This window comes from Phascolarctos cinereus, unplaced genomic scaffold, assembly GCF_003287225.1.
Source record: "Phascolarctos cinereus isolate Bilbo 61053 unplaced genomic scaffold, phaCin_HiC Scaffold_2;HRSCAF=192, whole genome shotgun sequence".
Lineage (NCBI taxonomy): Eukaryota > Metazoa > Chordata > Mammalia > Diprotodontia > Phascolarctidae > Phascolarctos > Phascolarctos cinereus.
Genome location: NW_027555625.1, coordinates 326,274,783 through 326,295,562, shown reverse-complemented (window position 1 = coordinate 326,295,562; position 20,780 = coordinate 326,274,783). Strand labels below are relative to the sequence as shown.

The 20,780-nt window shown below is 37.3% G+C and overlaps 1 protein-coding gene across 1 annotated transcript in view; it reads right to left on the bottom strand.

Moving 5' to 3' along the window:
* The window catches only part of UQCC1 (ubiquinol-cytochrome c reductase complex assembly factor 1), a 129,602-nt gene that overhangs the window by 17,886 nt on the left and 90,936 nt on the right, over window positions 1–20,780 (bottom strand). The window contains 1 exon segment of the mRNA XM_020998682.2: window positions 247–324. Coding sequence (XP_020854341.1) covers window positions 247–324 — 78 coding nt within the window.

Here is a 20,780-nt window from a genome sequence, read left to right as displayed (position 1 = left end):
TATCTTCTCAAACCAGAATGGGAGCTCCTTGAAGGCAAGGACTAGGGCTCTATATCCCTAGCACCAAGCATAAGGCAGGGTCTAAAGGAACCTCTCAAAAATGCTAGTTGAGAATTATGATGAAATTAGCACAAAGAATCAGTGCTGGAGTACTAATCAGTAGCATCCACTGATGGCCACTGGCAGGAAAGGTAACTATCGAGGCAGGCCAGTATCAGATTTTCATGATCTGGTTAATGTTCTTACCTCATCATATCCCAAGATTCCTGCATAGAAATTATTTGTCATGATCAGCATGTTCTTCTTCAGGATATAGGAATTTACCTGTCAAAAGAAAATGGCAAAAACAGAAGTATAAATGAAAGGAAAAAGACCCAAAGTAGTATGGTCTTCTCTTATCCATAATGGCTCTAAGTGGTACAATGGAAGTTCCCCGAGTCAAAAATCAAACTTTCTACCAATCAACTTTTAGCTTCTTCACTCTTAGATTAAGCTTAATCTAACTGCCTCCTTAGGTTCTGCCTCTTCCCCTAGAATAGAGGTCTGTACTCTCAAAGGTGATGCCAGTAGCATAATTCTCTCAGGTTCTCCCCAGCAAGGTTTCAAGAGGTATTTGGCAGCAGAAGAACAACACATAAAGACTGGTAACATATAAAGACTACTGAGCAGTTTCAGAAGGGGCCTTAGGGATTATCTAGTCCAGTATCCAAGATGATAAAAGTAAATGTCAACACTTACATGTGTCATCTCACCTATTAGAGTGTTAGCTCCCTGAAATCTAAGTGACTTGTCCCATACTAAGTGGCAGAGCTGGGATATAAACTCAGAGCCTGCAATTTCAAGGTTAGTACTCTTTGCACTGCATGATGCTCTCTCAAGAAATATCCATACTGGACAGCTAGGTGGTGCAGTGGAGAGAGCACCAGCTGTGGATTCAGAAGGACCTGAATTCAAATCTGGCCTCAAACTGGGCAAGTCACTTAATTCCGACTGCCCCCCCCCCCAAAAAAGGGAATAGCCATACCAAAGAATTTTAAAGCACTTGAGAACTTGCGAATCTGAGAGAACTGAATCAGAATGTAGAGCTCCTTAAAGCACCAAGAACACCATCAACTTATAAACAGCGAGAAAGACTATATACAGGGAACACAAGAAAGGTTTTCTCACTCTCCTCCAAATATATCGAATTTACCCCAAGATTTTACTTGTGTTGTTCCCTTTAATGGGAATGACCTTCCCTTCATCTCTGCCTAGCCAAACCTATCCAGCTTTCAAAATCCAAATCCATGCCCACATTCTGCAGGAAGACTCCCTTCAAGTCCCAAGCCCATACACAGAAAGGTATTCTTTCTCTAAGCACCAAAGAGTAGCTGGCCACATGTGCAACAAATCAGACATTGCTTTGCCCTGTTACTCCACATAATGTGTTTTTAAATTGTCCGTGAGCTTCTAGAGGAGAAGACTTGAATCATATTTCTTTACAGAGCCTCACACAGTGCCACTTAAAACCAAAAAACATTTCTTACAGGTTTACTAGTTACTATTACTAATGCATGGTACGCCACTAGTGATATCAAGTTTTACTATTACTTTTAAATAAAACTTGTTTGAACACAGTAGACAAACACAATTAAAGTATATTCTCTGAAAACAGCAAACAAAAACAACTTACTGGGACTAACAGGGTATAATACCTCTTCATTATTCCTTATCTCACAACCTCTACTTATCTTACAAACCCTTGACATCCCTACCCCAATGTATTTCATTCTTTGCCTCTGATGAAGAGATATTCCTTCTCACTCCTCTACATGGATCCTTGATCTCATTCCCTCTTGTCCTTGCTAGAATATTATCCTATCATCCCTACCTCTAAATTCAATCTCTTCCCATCTACTGATTCTCTGTTACCTACAAACATGCCCACATATCTCCCATCTTTAAAAAATCCTTATTAGAGAGCTTATTATCCCCAACTAGCTTTCATCCTATACTGTTCTTCCCTTTCTCAGCAAAACTTAAAAAAGCCATGGAGCCTTCACTTCCTTTCCTCTTACTTTCTTCATAATCTCTTCAATCTGGAGCAGACCACAGTTTTGATCACAAAACTAAAATTGTTCTCTCCCTCCAAATTACCCATGATCCCTAATTACTAAATCTAAATCTCTTCTCAATCCTTATCCTTCTGGACCTCTTTGCAGTACTGTATTTGACAATGCTGACCTCCTCTCTTCTCTGGGTTTTGACTGCTCTCTCCTGTTTCTCTCCCTAACTCACTGCTCCATCGATAATTTCTGATTGATGCCATGCCTAATAACTATGGGTGTGTCCCAAAGCTCTGACCTGCACTCTCTATCAGCTCCCATACGTTCAATTACCCTCTCTATGCAGACCACTACCATAACCACAGATTCAGCCCTAGTCTTTTCTATGGCTCCTCAAAAACCAGAGGTGACCCTGAGTTTTCAGAGGTGGAACACAATTTTTGGCAGGTTCTGACCATTCAATTCAATCACAGGTTCAATGATAGATTATGTGTCTATCCTCCAAGCCTAGCAAGGAGTTGTTTGGAAAGCAGAAAAGAAACTGATAAAGACTGTCTATTAAAAAGTTCCCAGTGATTTGGTAGAAGAAGTGTAGCACCAAACTAGATGTTCTACAGGCACGTACAACCCAATAGGTCCAAAAGACAACAAGACCCACCCCTATTCTCAACTTTCTGCTACTCTGGAGGGTAACAGCCTTCCAGTCACTCAGGTTCATAACTTTGGTGTCATCCCTGACTACTCATTCTCATTCACTCCTCACATCTAATCAGCCACCAAATCTTATCATTTCTGTCTTTACAACAATTGTATCTGTCTCCTCCTCTCCAGCCCCTATCAACACAGAAACAGCCTCTATGTCACTCCAAGGGTACTTTGTAGGCTTTCAGCGTCCTTCTATACAGTGTTAGAGTTGTCTCTCTACATCTATCATCTCATCTATTGGACTGTTAGCTCCCCGAGAGCAGGAACCACATCTCTCATTCCTCTCCACCCTCTTCTTTCCTGACTCCAACACTGAGGACAGGACCCTATATATGATAGGTGCCCAGGATATGTATGGTAATGTTGATATTCACATAGGAAACAAAAAACACACCAATCACAGAGAAACTCCTAGAGCTCTCTGGGTGACAGGATAGGACAAGTAACAATAAAAGTTGTTTATCAGCTAAAATTGAGTATTAATAAGAAAATCCTAATAGCTCAGATTGCTCTCATGTCATATATTCATGTCCCTTCTTCATGCCCAACTCCACTTTTGTTACAGTGTCTCTTCCCTCATAACTAATTGGCTAACCGGCCATTCTGTACCCACAGAGCCTCCTCCTTCACTTCTTGCTGCACCTGGGAACTGATTTTCCTAAAGTATCAGCCAGGTTGGATTAGATCATGAAATGGAACCTTGTGAGAAGGGAATGGCACACAGTTTGATCACTACAGATATATGATCTGCAGCCAACATGGGAGACAGATAGTGGCTTTCTAAGGGCTGGTCATTGAAATAACCCAGGCCCTTCCAGCCAGCCCAAGGATCTCCCGTGCCAGCTGGTGTGTCTGTGTCTTTCTCTGTTGGTGGGCAAGTTCCCCATTTCTCTGCTGCTGCAAGGTCTCTCATTGTCTCCTCTTCTGGACAGCTACATGCTTCCTTCTCTATGTCATACACAGAGTACAGCCCTGTACACATACAAATGCATACAGCAGACAAGCACTCCCCACAGACAGTGTCGGGCTGTTTTCCCCCTCAGCTGCTATCCCTTTTCACAATGCTTTGCTTTTTTATAAAAGTCCATAGAGCAAAACCACAAGGAAAGGTTCCTTTTCTGTCAGTTACTCATATTTTCCCATTTATTCAGCTATTAAAATCCATGCAGATATTTTATAGGCCATCAAGATTTGGTGACTGGTATTACTGAATGTTTAATAATAAACTCAACAGAAGAAATCAGAGGGTTAAATGATGACTGCAATTCCTGTAATGACTTAATTAAATTTTTATTGAGTACATAAACTATGATGTAATTTCTAGCCAACCTCGTGCCTCCATTCCCCATGTGTCACGGGCTGGGGGCGCTCTCTGTAGACACTCCTGAGTGAGCCCTGAGTCTCTGCTGTACTGGGAAAGGGGGCAAGGCTCATGTAACACACTCAATAAATTATCCGTTCATTTCTAAACAAAGTCCATGAGTTATAATATATTTGCCATGCACTTTTTATGACATAATAAAAGTGGTACCTTAAGGATTACTTAACACAGACGGCGAATGTTATAGCAGAGGCAGGCTCAAGGGGCAAAGAAAACAAACATTAGCAGCTCAGGGACAGGTCCTGGAGTTTACATCCCAGGGGGGGCCACTTACTATATTAAAAAGAAAAAACAGCCAGACTGGGTTTGCTAATCAGGAGATTAATGAAGAAGATAGCCAACAGGTTAAAAGAATAAGGCAGTAAAGTACCTCAAGCTGAGAAATTTTCAATGGAATAAGTCCAGGATGTCTGAAGGATGAACACCAGCCTGTAAGGCAGCAAGATGCTCTTTCATTAGACTTAGTGCCATGAACACATGGGTTTGAGCCCCAGCTTTGGCAAACACTAGCTCTTGTGAGATTAAGCAGGAAATTTTCCTGTTCTGGGCCTCAGTTGCCTCCTCTCTAAAAACAGGGATAATGCTTACTGTACCTAAAAGAGCTATGTATGTTCAACATACATACATACATACATACATACATAAAGTAGTTTACAAATCATAAAGTACAATATATCAGGTATTATTTGTAAAATGGGTTATCTGTGATGCAATATGACTATAAATCACGAACACCCCAATCTCAGAAGAATTAAAACTACAGGTGACACAAAAGGCAATGGAAAGACTCATGGGAGCTACAAGCAGGATACAATGATGTGCACAATAAACATACCTTAAGACACATATCAAGAATGAGTATTACCAGAAAAAATATGTGGATCAGTCATGTAACAAGAGTGAAGGATAATAGAATAGAGCAATAGCATGAATACTTATCCTATATAATCTCACAAGATCCCATATAATAGGGTTTTTTTGTGCTTTTCAGGCAAGTGGGGTTAAGTGACTTGCCCAGGGTCACACAGCTAGTAAGTGTCAAGTGTTTGGTCTGAGGCCACATTTGAACTCACATCCTCCTGACTTCAGGGCCAGTGCTCTGTCCACTGCGCCACCTAGCTGCCCCAAAATTCCATATAATATTAACAGAACCAGAGGAAAGCCTCTAGTATATTTGTTGGATCTTCAATGAAGGATTTATAGGAAGTCATAAGAATCCCATAGCATGAGAAGGCCAGGATAGATTACAATCACTACTGGTGGAGAAAGCATATCCTCACAATAAGACCTCAGTTGGTGTAGGATGTCCCAAAACTGTGATTTCATCTCTCTCGGGAATTTGCACTGTGGAAACTTTTCACTAATACAAATCAGGTTAAGTGACTTGTCTGGGATCACACAGTCGTATGTGTTAACATAGGATTTGAACCTTGGTCATCCTGACTCTAAGGCATCTATCCACTATGCCACCTATGGACGTAAGTAAAATGGGGATACTATTGCCTGTATCATCTACTCACGGATGTTACAAAGATTAGATAAGCTAATGAATGCCACAGTGAGACATAAACAGTAAGCACCCTGGGAATCTCTAAGTGCCGTGTATTTAATGACAAAGCACCATACAGGGCTGCAGTCTCACTTTCAAACAGGACTGTTCCTGCTCTCCTGCTGTCATTTGAAAGATAATAAAATAGTGGATGAGAGAGGAAAGGAAACTTACACAGTATCACAGATTTAGGGCTAGAAAGGGTCTTAGAAGTCATTTAGTCCAATTCCATTTTTATAGATGAAGAAACTCAGGCCCAAAGAGGTCAAGTGATTTGCCCAAGATCACAGTGCAAGCCAGTAGGCAGGGCCATGACCAATAACTATGCAAGTCTCTTAACTTGCAGCCCAGGGCTATCCTTTTCCATTAGACTCAGGCTCTTTCTTTCCTTGTGTGACAGGTTTATTTTGGGAGGGGGGGAGGTGGGAGGAGGAAAAGGAGAGAAATCGGTTTGCAAAGATATGTTCAACTTTTCAAAAAAAAAAAAAAAGCAACAGAGGCTAAATGGTCCAGAACCTATACTGGAATAAACTGTGGAAATGAACTGGACATTTGACAAAGCTAATATGGATGAAGATTATCTCTGAATCACCTGATGATCTAATGCCAAGAAACATGAATCTTAGAGAATTCTAGGACTGTAGAACTAAGGAAGGAGCTTCTGAGGTTGCCTAGTCCAACGCCTTTCCTCAAGGTGAATATCTACCACAATATCTCACACACATAACTTCATGGAGTAGCCTTATTCTGGAGTTGGATAGCACTGATTGGGCATTCTTTTTACTATGAGCTGAAATCTTTCTTCCTGGTTTCCTGACACCGTTGGTCTTTATTCTATCTCCAGAGGCCACAAAACAAGGTTGTTCCCTCTCCTACAGGGCCCTTAAGATGGGAAGCAGTCTGTTGTGTCCAGAGGGATACAGAACATATCAAATAGATGTCATATCAAGGTTCTCTTTCAACCATCTTTACATGTGAATAGGAATGTGATTTCTGTTGTGATTTATATTCAATACTAAGCTCATTAAAAATAAATTAATATGCCAATCAACCACTGAATATACTAGCCCAATGCTAAATATTAACCAAAAAGTAAATACAAAGTATTCCCCAAAAAGGAAATACAAAGTAATTTTTCTGTTATCTTGGCAGGACAAGAAAGTTTTGCTTCCCTCATCAAAGAGGAGAAAACCAAAAAGGCAAGTTTATTTCTTCATTTTTTCCCCTGAAAATCAAAGATGCCAACATTTGACTGTACTTACTTTCAGTTATGACAAAGGAAAAAAAAATAAGAAAAATGCAATTTTTTAGATTTCTTTCTTTAGCAATATGGATAAACATATCAACAAACCTACCTTTACTCAATATATATGATCCTCAAAAGTTGTATATTAATAAAATTTGTGTAATTTATTATTTTAACATGTTCCCACAATTGTTATTTGGAAGAAGCCTTCTGTAAAGCAAAAGTTTGTGGGGAAGAGGGAGAGGTCAGCCCGTGTTTAAAATTTGCAAGGTCTGAGCACATGTATATTCAAGGTATCAAGAAAATGACAGATTTCACTGCTGAGCATCCCAACCATCATTCCTAATCATCCTGAAGCAGAGAAGTCTTTGACACTGAGAGGAGAAATGTACCCAGCTTTGAGAAAGGAAGTGGTATCATCTTGGAAATTATGGGTTACTTGGTTTGACAATAACATATTTGAAAAATCATCTAAAAAAACAAAGGTATAACACAAAAATCCATGAGATTGTGAAGATTAAATTGTACTAGGTCAACCCTGAATTCCTTCTGTGACAGGGACATGTTATACAAGTAAGGTAAGACAGAAACATATCATCCTCTTCCACCTAGATTTCCAGAAGGTTTTAGATGCCACCCCATATGATACTCTCACTGTCAAACCAGGAAGTATGATGTTGAGCCATGCTGTGGCCAGCTAGGCCAACATCTGGCTTGAGTGTCACACTTAATATTTTTATATCACCCTGGCAATGATTTCAATGAACAACCACTGAATGCCTAGGAAGGCACAGTGCCAGGTGCTATTAAAGATAGAAAGATGAATAAGAAAAGGTCCTTGACCTCTTAGACCTGAATTCTGAGTACTGTTCTCAAAGTACAATAAAACAAAATCCTATTCAGTGTCTCTAATACTAATCTGAAAGAAGAAATGAAAGAACTCATAAAAATGGTTTTCAAATGGGAAAAAATACATGAAAAAATGCTCCCAATCATTAACAAGAGAAATACAAATTAAAAGCAACTTGGAAGCTCCACTTCACACCCATGAGATTAGAAAAGATGACAAAGCATGAAAATGACAATTATTGGAGGCAGGAACACCAAACACTGTTGGTGAAGCTGTGAGTTGGTCTAACCATTCTGAGAAACAATTTAAAACTAGACCTCAAAAGTCCTAAAATGTAAAAGACCTAAAAGGTAGAAAATTCCTTTGTGCCCAGCAAATGAGGTATATATTTAAAGAGATAAAAGAGGAACGGGGTCTGTGTGTATAAAAATATAGCAGCATTTTTGGCTGTAGCAAAGAACTAGAAACAAAGTGGCCACCTACCAACCGAAGAACGGCTAAACAAATAGTGGTATATGAAAATGATGAAATATTATTGAACTATTAAGAAATTACGAATCTGCTGAATTCAAAGATATATGGGAAGATATCAATTATGTGATACAGAATAAAATATGAAGAACCAGGAGAACAATTTACAAAATGACCACAATAACGTAAAGGAGAATAATTCTGAAAGACTACAGAACCCTAATCATCACAGTGATTGATCATGACTTAAGAAGACTGATGATCAAGTATGTCGCTCACCTCTTAGAAAAGAGTAATGACTGAGAAGTGCAGAATGAAACAAACATTTTCAACTTGGCCAATACATGGATTTATTTCATTTGACCCTAACTGTTATAAGAGGAGGCTTCTCAGTGGGAGGGAGGTGGGGCATTTGTGGGCTGTGACAAAGATGCAAAAAGAATATCAATAAAACATCTAAAAAACAATGTAACAAGTTCATAGTTTCAAATAAATTCTCTTCTTTGCTCTTTGTATATTTTATATGTTCACGTTTGAACTAAGGAAGAGGGTGAAGCCAAGACAGCACAATAACAGAGAGGAATGCAGTGAGCTCTTCTCTACCCCCCCTTTTTTTTAAGGCAATTGGGGTTAAGTGACTTGCCCAGGGTCACACAGCTAGTAAGTAACAAGCATTTGGTCTGAGGCTGGATTTGAAATCAGGTCCTCCTGACTTCAGGGCCAGTGATCTATCTACTGTGCCATCTAGCTGCCCCCACACTAACTTCTTGAAACAGATCTAGAAAATGCACCACACCAAATCATGATGGGGAAACTAAAGAAAAAATCTTAGTGAGTCACATTTCTAGCCCAGGTCAGCATAAGGAGAAAAACAGAGGTCTATAAACAGTGATCGAGATGACTGGGTCTGGCCAGAAGGATGCCAAGAGTGGAGAACTCCACGAGTCAGGGAAAGGCTGTATACCTTGGCAAGAGGAGAACTCAGATCCATAGAAGGGTACCACAATGGGAATTGGTGCCTTTGGGAAGCTTTGCTGAACCCAAGTATAGGTCACAGATCCAGGGTGGATGGAGGAAGGGATATGTACTCAAGGGAGGCATTCTGAGGTAAGGAGCAGTGGCAGCCCCCAAGTAGCGTATGGAGAGATGAACAAGTTCAGAAGTAGGCCCTAAGGGTGTGGCTTACACCCCAGCATCAAAGCAGGGTCTCAGTTCCAGGTTCTTTGTTGTGGTTCAATAGTTTATTTCAGTTTTGTCCGACCCTTTGTGATCCATTTGAGGCTCTCCTGGCAAAGATGTTTCAGTGGTTTTGCCATTTTCTTCTCTAGCTCAATTTACAGATGATGAAAATGAGGTAGACAGGGTTAAGTGACCTGCCCAGGATCACTTGTTCCACTTCTAGCCCAGTCTAAAATTAGAAAAAAAAATGGGGACTATGGAAGGAAGATCTGGAAAGAGAATTAACAACTTGGAACAAAAGAGGTAACAAATCCTCACCTCAGTAACAAACTCTCTGAAAACTTGAATCGAACAACAGAAAATATAATCTCTACAAAACGAAAAGGAAATATTAAAACAAAGTCAAATGACCAAAAAAACTAGACTAGTTTAAAGCCTACAAAGGAATAACCAGGTAGGAATTACAGACCAAAAGGAAGCCTGTACTTCTGTTGCTCTGAACCAGCAGAGCTTCCCAGCCAGTCCAGCAGCAGTCCACTCTTACTTGGAGCAAAACCCAGGTCAGAATAGGAGGGTAGTGAGCAGACTTTGCCCCAGATCAAACCACTCTGAGTTCACTGAAAGCTTACAGGACACCTTAACCTGAGCTGTCCCTAAGATCAGACTAACACAATACTCAGTACCCAGACCTTCCCTCCAGAAGTTCAGATAGTCTAGGCCCTAATTTCAAGTCCAAAGTCAGGAAGTTGGCAGGAGGAATGAGTAAACAAATGAAAAAATCCCACCACATAAAGCTGTTATGGTGGTAGGGATACTCAAGACACAAAGCCAGAAGAGAATAATTCAAAAATATCTACAAGCAAAGCCTCAGAGAAAAACACAACTTGGGCATAAACTCAATCAGAATTCCTGGAAGAGATAATGAAAGGTTTTTTTTTTTAAAAAGAGTTTTTTATAAGTGACATGAAAGTACTTGAGGAAAAAATTAGAAAAAAAATGGGGACTATGGAAGGAACATTTGGAAAGAGAATTAACAACTTGGAACAGAAGAGGTAACAAATCCTTACCTCAGTAATAAACTTTCTGAAAACTTGAATCGAACAACAGAAAATATAACCTCTATAAAACAAAAAGGAAATATTAAAACAAAGTCAAATGACCAAAAAAACTTTAAAGTAGAAGAAAATATATGATATATAGCAAAAATGACTGATCTGGAAAACACTGGAAGAAAAAATTAAGAATCACTGGACTACAACAAAAATAGCATAAGTATCATATTTCAAGAATCTTATAAGGAAACTGTTCAGATCTCTTGGATTCACTGGTCACCTCCTGAAAGAAACTCTCAAATGAAAATTCCTAGAAACATTATAGCCAGAGTCAAAATCCAGAGCTTCTGGGTCAAAGAAAAAATGTTACAAGCAGCCAGAAAGAAAGAACTCTAATACTAAGGAGTCATAGTCAAGATCACATACAATTTAGCAGCGAACACTATGGAGGTGCGTAAAGTTTGTAACATGATATTCCAGAATGCAAAGGATGTGGGCTTATAGCCAAAAACAACTTACTCAGCAAAACAGAGCACAATTCTAAGGAGGAAAATGTGGATTTTTAATGAAATAAAAGACTTCCAAACATCTCTGAAGCTCAAACACAGGAGTTAAGAGAAACATAAAAAGGTAAACATGAATGAACAATGATATAAGATGAAAGAGGGTGTAAACTTCTTACGTTTTTAATAAGGGGAGGTGATACATGTATCCATTTTGAATTCCTACCATCATCAGGTCCACAGAAGTAGTCCAATTATATATGGCCTGGGAGTAGTTGTAGTATGTCTTGATGATCTTAAGAAATGACTAGGAAAAAGAATACTTTTTTGTGGGGGGGAAGGGGGAACGTTTAAGGAAAAGTATCTCACATAATAAGGATATATAAGCAGCTATCTATATAAAGAGGAGGCTTTCCAAGAAGCTGTTAACATTTTACTCTCATGTGAACTGGTCAAAAGAAGGAATACACACACACACAATTAGGTACAGAAATAAATTTCATAAACAAGGACATAGGAGCAAAAGGGGAAAAGGTGGGAAGGAGGAATTATAGGATGGTCGGTTAAGGGAAGGATTAGTCCTAAACAAAACAAACTCTAAGGATGTACAAAAATATGTATAATTCTTTTTGAGGTGGCAAAGAAGAGGAATCTGAGAGGGTGTTCATAAATTTACGAAGGGATGAACAAGTTAAGGCATATAAATGTGATGGAATACTATTGTATCAGTATAATAATGACCAACGAGGATTGCACAGGACTAATGAGGAAACATGTTATATATACCTCCTGATAAGAGAGGTGAAGAACTCAGAAGGCAGAATAAGACAAATGTTTTTAGAGATGACTAATGAGAAAATTTCTTTCAATTGACTATACATGTTTGTAACAGGTTTTGTTTTTCACGCATTCTTTAAAAATTTTTGTTATATTTTGTTATGAACTATCTCCCTTCCTCTCTCCCCACCATGCATTAGAAAAGGCCACCATTTCTCATACATACATCGTGCATGTGTGTGTGTATGTATGTATGTATGTATGTATGTATGTATGTATGTATGTATGTATGTAAAACCATACTATGCATACTTCTGTTTATCAGTTCTTTCTCTGGAAATGGATAGCATCTTTCTTCACAGGTCCTTTGCAGTTGATCTGAAGAATAACTTACCTGTTCATAGTATTAACTTAGCTGTTCACAACAATATTGCTTTTATGGTACACAACATTCTCTTCATTCTACCCATTTCACTCTTCATTACTTCATGCAAATCTTTCCATGTTTTACTAAAACCAACCAGCTCATTATTTCTCTTATTGCTATAGCTAACATTTATTTTTTAATTTAATTTAATTTAATTTTTTTGGCAATTGGGGTTAAGGGACTTGCCCAGGGTCATACAGCTAGTAAGTGTCAAAGTGTCTGGTCTGAGGCTGGATTTGAACTCAGGTTCTCCTGACTTCAGGGCTGGTGCTCTATCCACTGTGCCACCTAGTTGCCCCTGTAGCTAACATTTAGTACAGTAGTGAATAACAGTGGTGATAATGCTTCACCTTATTCTACCCCTGATCTTACTGGGAAGGCTTCTAGCTTATCCCCATTACAGATAATGCTTGCTAATGGTTTTAGATAGATATTGCTTATCATTTTAAGGAACACTCCCTTTATTCCTATGTTCAAGTGTTTTTAATAGGAATGGGTACTGTATTTTATCAAAAGCTTTTTCAGCATTTACTGAGATAATCATATGATTTCTGTTGGTTTTGTTATTGACATGGTCAATTATATTGATAGTTTTACTAATACTACACCAACTCAGCATTCCTGGTAAAAATCCACTTGTTGATAGTGTATAATCCTTGTGGAACATTGCTGTAATTGTCTTGACAGTATTTTGCTCAAATTTTTTGCATCAATCTTCATTAAGTAAATTGATCTATAATTTTCTTTCTCTGTTTTAGCTCTTCCTGGTTTAGATGTCAACACCATATTTGTGTCATAAAAGGAGTCTGTAGGACTGTCTGTCATCATTTCTTACAGCACATTAGTATTCCATCACAATCATACATCACAACTTGTTTAGCCATTCCCCAATTAATGAGCATCCCCTCAATTTCCAGTTCTTTGCCCCACAAAGAGAGCTGCGAAAAATATTTTAGAACATACAGGTTCTTTTCCTTTTTCCCTGATCACCCTGGGAAACAGAGACCTAATAGTGGTATTGCTGGGTGAAAGGGTAAGTTCTCAAAGTTGTTTAATATGCATTTCTCTAATCAATTATGATTTTTTTTCATATGACTGTAAGTAGCTTTGACTTCTTCATCAAAAGACTCATATTGTCATGTAACTGGGCAAAATAACTTCTAATAATTGATTTTATTTCATCTTCATTAGTGGTATATTCAGCATTTTCACTTTTAAAACTACTGATTTCATTTTAAAAAAATCATATTAACCAATTTTATTTATTGTTTTTTTTTCATAAAACCAACTCCTAGTTTTATTAATTCAATGGTTTTCTTATATTTAATTTTATTAATCTCACCCTTAATTTTTAGGATTTATAATTTGGTATTTAATTGGGGATTTTTAATTTGTTTTTTTTCTAGTTTTTTTTTAATTGCATATCCAATTCATTGGTCTGCTCTTTCTCTACTTAACTGATACAAGCATTAAGATATACACATTTTCCCAATAACTATTTTTGCTTCATCCCATTGGTCTTGGTATGTTGTTTCATTATTGCCATTCTCTTTAATAAAATTATTTACTGTTTCTATGACTTATTCTTTAACCCACTCATTCTTTAAGATTAGGTTATTTGGTCTCCAATTAATTTTTAATAGGTTCCCATGGTCCCTTATTAAATATACTTTTTACTGAAACAGGATCTGAAAAGGATGCCCTTAATATATCTGCTTTTCTGCACTTAACTATGGAGATTTTATGTCCTAATATATAGCCAACTTTTTTTTCCAATTTATTTATTTATTTTTAGTTTTCAGCATTTACTTCCACAAGATTTTGAGTTCCAAATTTTCTCCCCATCCCTCCCCTACCCCCACCCCATGATGGCCTGCATTCTGATTCCCCCTTTACCCATTCTGTTCTCCCTTCTATTACTCCCCTTCTTTTCCCCTTCCCCTTCTATTTTCTTGTAGGGTAAGATAGATTTCAATACCCTTTACCTGTGTATCTTATTTCCCAGTTCCATGCAGAAACAATTTCTAAAATTTGTTTCTAAAACTTTTGAGTTCTGAACTGTCTCCCTTCCTCCCACCCCATCCATCCTTGTTGAGAAGGCAAGCAATTTAACATAGGCTACACATGTGCAGTCATGCAAAACATTTCCATAAAAGTCATGTTGTGAAAGACTAACTACTATATATGTATATGTGTGTATACACACAAGACTAACTACTATATATGTATATGTGTGTATACACACACACACACACACACACACACACAAATATACTGCTTTTTGGCGAGGCAATTGGGGGTTAAGTGACTTACCCAGGGTCATACGGGTACTAAGTGTCAAGTGTTTGAGGCCGAATTTGAACTCGGGTCCTCTTGAACTCCAAGGCTCTATCCACTGCACCACCTAGCTGGCCCCACTATATTTTCCTACATCCTATCTCAGCCCCTATTTATTCTATTCTTTTCTTTGTCTCTTTCCCTCCTCACAAGTGTTTGCTTCTGATTATATGGTCAACTTTTGAAAAGGTACCATATATTGCTGAGCAAAAGGTATACTGCTTTCTATTCCCACTTAATTCTCTCCAGATATCTATCACATTTAGCTTATCTAAGATTCTATTTATTTCCTTGGCTTCTTTCTTATTTTTCCGTTGGATTTGTCTAGTTCTGAGAGAAGAAGGTTGAAGTCCCCCATTATTATAGTTCTGTTATCTTTTTCCACCTGTAATTTATTTAGCTTTTCTTTTATACTTCAGCTAATGCAAAAAAAAAAAAAAAGCCTTGGCAGCAGTCATTATTTCAAAGTTAAAGCTAAAACAGATTTACTTAAGAGAGAAACAAGGAAACTACATTATGATAAAAGATACCATTGTTAATGAAATAATAGTAGTACTAAACCTATATGTATCAAATGCTATAGCATCCAGATTTTTCAAAGAAAAAAGGTGGATCTTGACTGATCACAACAAAATTTTAAAAAAAAATTTTAATTAAAAAAAACCATTGAAGTATTTGAAAACCAGGATTATAAGAATAGCCTAGACATCATATTTCGAGAAATACTAGAAGAAGACTGCCCAGATCTCTTAGAACCAAAGAACAAAGTAGAAATAGAAAGGATGAAAATCCCCAGGAAAATCAGAGCCAAAACCCAGAACTTCCATGTCAAACAATGCAAGGAGCCTGAAAGAAAAATTCATACTAAGGAGTTCACAGTCAGAATCACATAATTTAGTAGCCACCATTCTGAAAGAGTGGAGAGCTTGAAATATAAATTACTAAAGGTAAAGAAAATGGGCTTATAGGCCAGCAAAAATAAGTATAAACCTACAGAAGAAAAAAATGGACCTTTAATGAAATAGAGAATTTCCAAACACTCCTGATGAGAAGACCAGAATTCCATAGAGACTTTGAAGTTCAGATACAGGAGTGAAGAGACACATAAAAAAGTAAATATGAATAAACAATCAAAAAAGCCTAAATGAGGATGAACTGCTTACATTATAATATGGGAAGATGATATAAGTGTCTCTTGCATCAACCTGGGATCACAGAAGGAGATAAATTAGACAGGATCTGGGAGTCGTTCTGTTATGTCTTAAGGTTCTTTTTTAAAATTTTTTTTATTTTTAACATATGTTTTTAAAACTTTGGGTTACAAATTTTCTCCCTTCCTCCCTCCCCACCCACCCTCATTGAAAAGGCAAGCATCTCGATACAGGTTATAGATGTGTAGTCATGCAAAACACTTCCATAGTAGTCCTGTTGTGAAAAAACTAAGTATATTTCCCTTTATCCTATCCTACCCCCCATTTATTCTATTCTCTCTTTTGACCCTGTCCCTCCTCAGAAGTGTTTGCTTTTGATTATCTCCTCCCCCAGCCTGCCCTCCCTTCTATCAACCCCCTGCTCTCTTGTCCCCTTTCCCCTTATTTTCCTGTAGGGTAAGATAGATTTCCATACCCCATTGTGTATGTTATTTCCTCCTTAAGCCAAATCCTGAGGACAAGATTCACTCATTCCCTCTCACCATCCCCCATTTCCCCTCCACTGTAAAAGCCCTTTCTTTTCTGTTTCATGTAAAATAATTTACCCATTCTACTTCTCCCTTTCTCCTTCTCCCAGCATAATCCTCTCTCACCCCTTAATTTTATTTTCCAGATATCACCCCTTCATCTTCAATTCACCCTGTGCCGTGTGTGTGTGTGTGTGTGTGTGTGTGTGTGTGTGTGTGTGTGTGTATAAAATTTTCCCCCCCTCCTACTATCCTAATATTGACAAAGGACTCATGAGTTACAAACATCATCTTTCCATGCAGGAATATGTCTTAAGTTTCTTAAGAGAAGAATGGAAAGGGAAGAGAAGAGAAATCTGATAAGGGGGAAAAGAGAAAGGAAAGTTAGGGAAAATTATCTCACCTGCTGTGGGCAAGTAGAACTCCATATAAACAATGAAAAAGGGATGGAAGAAGCAGCTGAACATCTCTCATGTGAACTGGTCAATGAAGGGGAGAATACACACATGTGCACACACATACATACACACATACATACATACAGAGCTGTGTACACAAAATATATTTCATTCAACAAGGAAATAGGAGAGAAAGAAAAGAAGGGGAAATTAGAGGAACGGTAGATTAATGGAGAAATTAATCTGAAGTGAAACAAAATCTAAGAATACTCAAAAATATTTACATCTCTTTTTAAGGTGATAAAGAATGGGAATCTGAGGGAATGCCCATCAATTGGGGAATGGCTGAACAAGTTTTGGTACATAAATGTAATGGAATACTATTGTACAGTAAGAAATGATGAAAGGGATGGTTTCAGAGAAACCAGGGAAGACTTGTATGAATTGATAAAGAGTGAAGTGAAAAGAACCAGGAGAACATTTATACAATAACAACATGGTAAAGGCAACAACTTTGAAAGAATTACAGATTCTGATCAATACAATAACTAACCACAATTCCAGAAGACTAATGATATCTTCAGATCTAAAGAAATGCAAGCCTCAGAGTGTAGAAGAAGACATACACATATGTGTATGTATATATGTATATGCAACATACATAGTTTGGCTGTGAGGTAGAGAAGGTAGATTTCTAGTGTTAAAAAAAGAAAAAATATTTTTAAAAATTAATTTATTTTTAGTTTTCCACAATCACTTTCAAAAGCTTTTGAGTTTTAAATTTTCTCCCTCTTCCTCCCTGCCTCACTCCCCAAGATGGCATGAAATCTGATATAAGCTCTACATGTACATTCCTATTAAACATATTTTCACATTAGTCATGTTGTAAAGAAGAATTAGAACCAATAGAAGGAACCACAAGAAAGAAGAAACAAAACAAAACAGAAGGAAGAAAAAGAGTAAATAGCATGCTTTGATCTGCATTCAAACTCCATAGTTCTTTTTCTGGGTGTAGACAGCATTTTCCATCATGAGACTTCTGGAGATGTCTTAGATCCGTGCATTGCTGATAAGAGCTAAGTCTATCAAAAGTTATTCATCAGGGGGCAGCTAGGTGGCGAAGGGGATACAGCACCAGCCCTGGATTCAGAAGGACCTGAGTTCAAATTTGACCTCAGACACATGACACATACTAGCTGTGTGACCCTGGGCAAGTCACTTAACCCCCATTGCCCAATTAAAATTTAAAAAAAAAGTTATTCATCACGCAACATGGCTGTTACTATGTACAGTGCTCTCCTGGTTCTGCTCATTTCACTCAGCATCAGTCCATACTAGTCTTTCAAGGTTTTTCTGAAGTTCTCCTGCTCATCATTTCTTTTAGCACAATGGTATTCCATTACATTCATATACCACAACTTGTTCAGCCATTCCCCAATTGATGGGCATACCCTCAATTTCCAGTTCTTTGCCACCACAAAAAGAACTGCTAGAAATATTTTTGTACATGTGGGTCCTTTTCCCATTTTTTATGATCTCTTTGGGACACAGCCCTAAAAGTGCCATTGCTGGGTCAAAGAGTATGCACATTTTTATAGCCCTTTGGGAATAGTTTCAAATTGTTCTCCAAAACAGTTGGATCAGTTCATAACTCCACCAACAATGCATTAATGTTCCCACAATTGTATATCTTCTCCCACATTTATCATTTTCCTGTTTTGTCACGTCAGCTAATCTGATAGGTGTGATGTGGTACCTCAGAGTTGTTTTAATTTGCATTTCTCTAATCAGTAATGTTTTAGAACATTTTTTCATTTGACTACATATAGTTTTAATTTTTTCATCTGAAAACTGCTTGTTTATATCCTTTGACCATTTATCAATTGGGGAATGACCTGTATTCTCATAAATTTGACTTAGTTCTCTATACATTTTAGAAATGAGGCCCTTATCAGAGACACTGGTTATAAAAATTCTTTCCCAGTTTTCTGTTTCCCTCCTAATCTTGGTTGCATTGGCTTTGTTTGTGCAAAAACTTTTCAATTTAATGTAATCAAAATTATCCATTTTGTATTTTATAATGCTTTTAACTCTTTTAACACTAAATTCTTCTGTTCTCCATAAATCTGACAAGTAAACTATTCCTTGATCTCCCAGTTTACTTATAGTATCAGCCTTTATACCTAAATCATGTGCCTGTTTTGACTTCATTTTGGCATATGGTGTAAGATTTTGGTCTATGCCTAATTTCTGCCATACTCTTTTCCAATTTTCCCAGCACTTTTGTCAAATAGTGAGTCTCATCCCAGAAACTTGGGTCCTTGGGTTTATCAAACAGTAGATTACTATAGTCATTGACTACTGTGTGTTGCATACCTAACCTATTCCACTGATCCACCGCTCTATTTCTTAGTCAATACCAAGTAGTTTTGATGACTGCTGCTTCATAATACAATTTCAGATGTTCTATGGCTAGGCCACCTTCCCCTGCATTTCTTTTCATTATTCTGGACCTTTTGTAATTGTGTTCATATATTTCCTGGGTTTGTTTTGGCAGGTGGACTCCTAAACATTTTATAATGTCTACAGTAACTTTAAATGGAATTTCTCTTTCTATCTCTTGCTGCTGGGCTTTGTTGGTAATATATAGAAATGCTGATGATTTATGTGGGTTTATTTTATAGCCTGCAACTTCGCTAAAGTTGTTTATTATTTCAAGTAGTTTTTTACTTGATTCTCTAGGATTCTCTAAGTATATCATCATATCATCTGCAAAGAGTGATAGTTTTGTTTCTTCTTTGCCTATTCTGATACCTTCAATTTCTTTTTCTTCTCTTATTGCTAAAACTAATATTTCCAGTACCATATTGAACAACAGTGGTGATGATGGATATCCTTGTTTCACCCCTGAAAACAGGAAATGCTTCTAGCTTATCCCCATTACATATGATGCTTGCTGAAGGTTTTAGGTAGATGCTACTTATCATCTTAAGGAAGACTTCATTTATTCCTATGCTCTCTAGTGTTTTTTTTTATAGGAATAGGTGTTGTATTTTATAAAAAAATATAGTTTCCTAAAAAAGAAATGCTCATATTGTTGATGATAAGTTCATAGTAAAAAATAAATTTTAATATCACTGCATTTAAAACTAGATGGATTTCTGCAACCTCAAAGACAAGAATAACACTCAAAACTACTCTGATGAATTAGCAAAGTGATCCTAAAAAACTGTATACTATTTAACCAGCCCAATTACATAGTGGCACATTTAGATAAAAACAAATGATGAGAACAAGGAATGCCCAGAAAGGCAGAAGTTCAAAGAAAAAGATTTGAGGTCCACACTTGATCACAAGCTGAACAACTCTTAATGTAAAGTTGCTGGGAAAAAGTCAATAATTTAATGAAAGTTATTAAAAGGAACATAATGTGCAAGATCCAATAATGGGGGTAGTGTGTACTTTTAGCCTCACTTTATGGATAAGAACTTTTAGCCTCACTTTATGGATAAGAATACTGAGACTCAAAGACGAAATGACTTACCTCTAGTCACACAGCCACAGTATGTGATGAAACCAGACTTGGAATTTAGGTCTCCTGACTGGATACCTAATCTTTTTTCCCCCCACTTCACCATACTGCTTCTTCTCTCAATGGCGTTCTCTTTCCTTTATATTCAGCATTAGTCGTAATAATTATTTAAAGACCACCAATTTTAACCACCATACTTTTAAAAAGTTGTGGAGAAAGAAAAAAATAACTAACAGACTAAAAGACAAAAAAAAAACTGAAATGGTTTAGACTAGGAGAAAAGAAGAATGATTTAATTAGTTTCCAAATTATATAGAAGAAAATAGTTTAGGTAGATAGTAACAACTTTCCTGAGTCAAAGATATGGTCCCCTCTAGCTCTGGATTCTGTTACCAGCAGAGGCCCTAAGGAACCTGGGAAATGGCAAGGCTATCTTCTAGAACGTCACATGTAAAGGTTAGCTAAATCTCAACTTCTATGTCTCTCATTCATTTTTCTGTCCTTATCCTTTCTATTTTTTTCCCTTATACTATCTTTTGAGGTTATAATCATCATAAATTGGTGTCATGTGAAACTACCTTTTATCTAACCTAAAGTTACCCTGAACAAATTTCTAAGGCAGTTCCGTTATTTGTCTTAGTGCTAGAGAT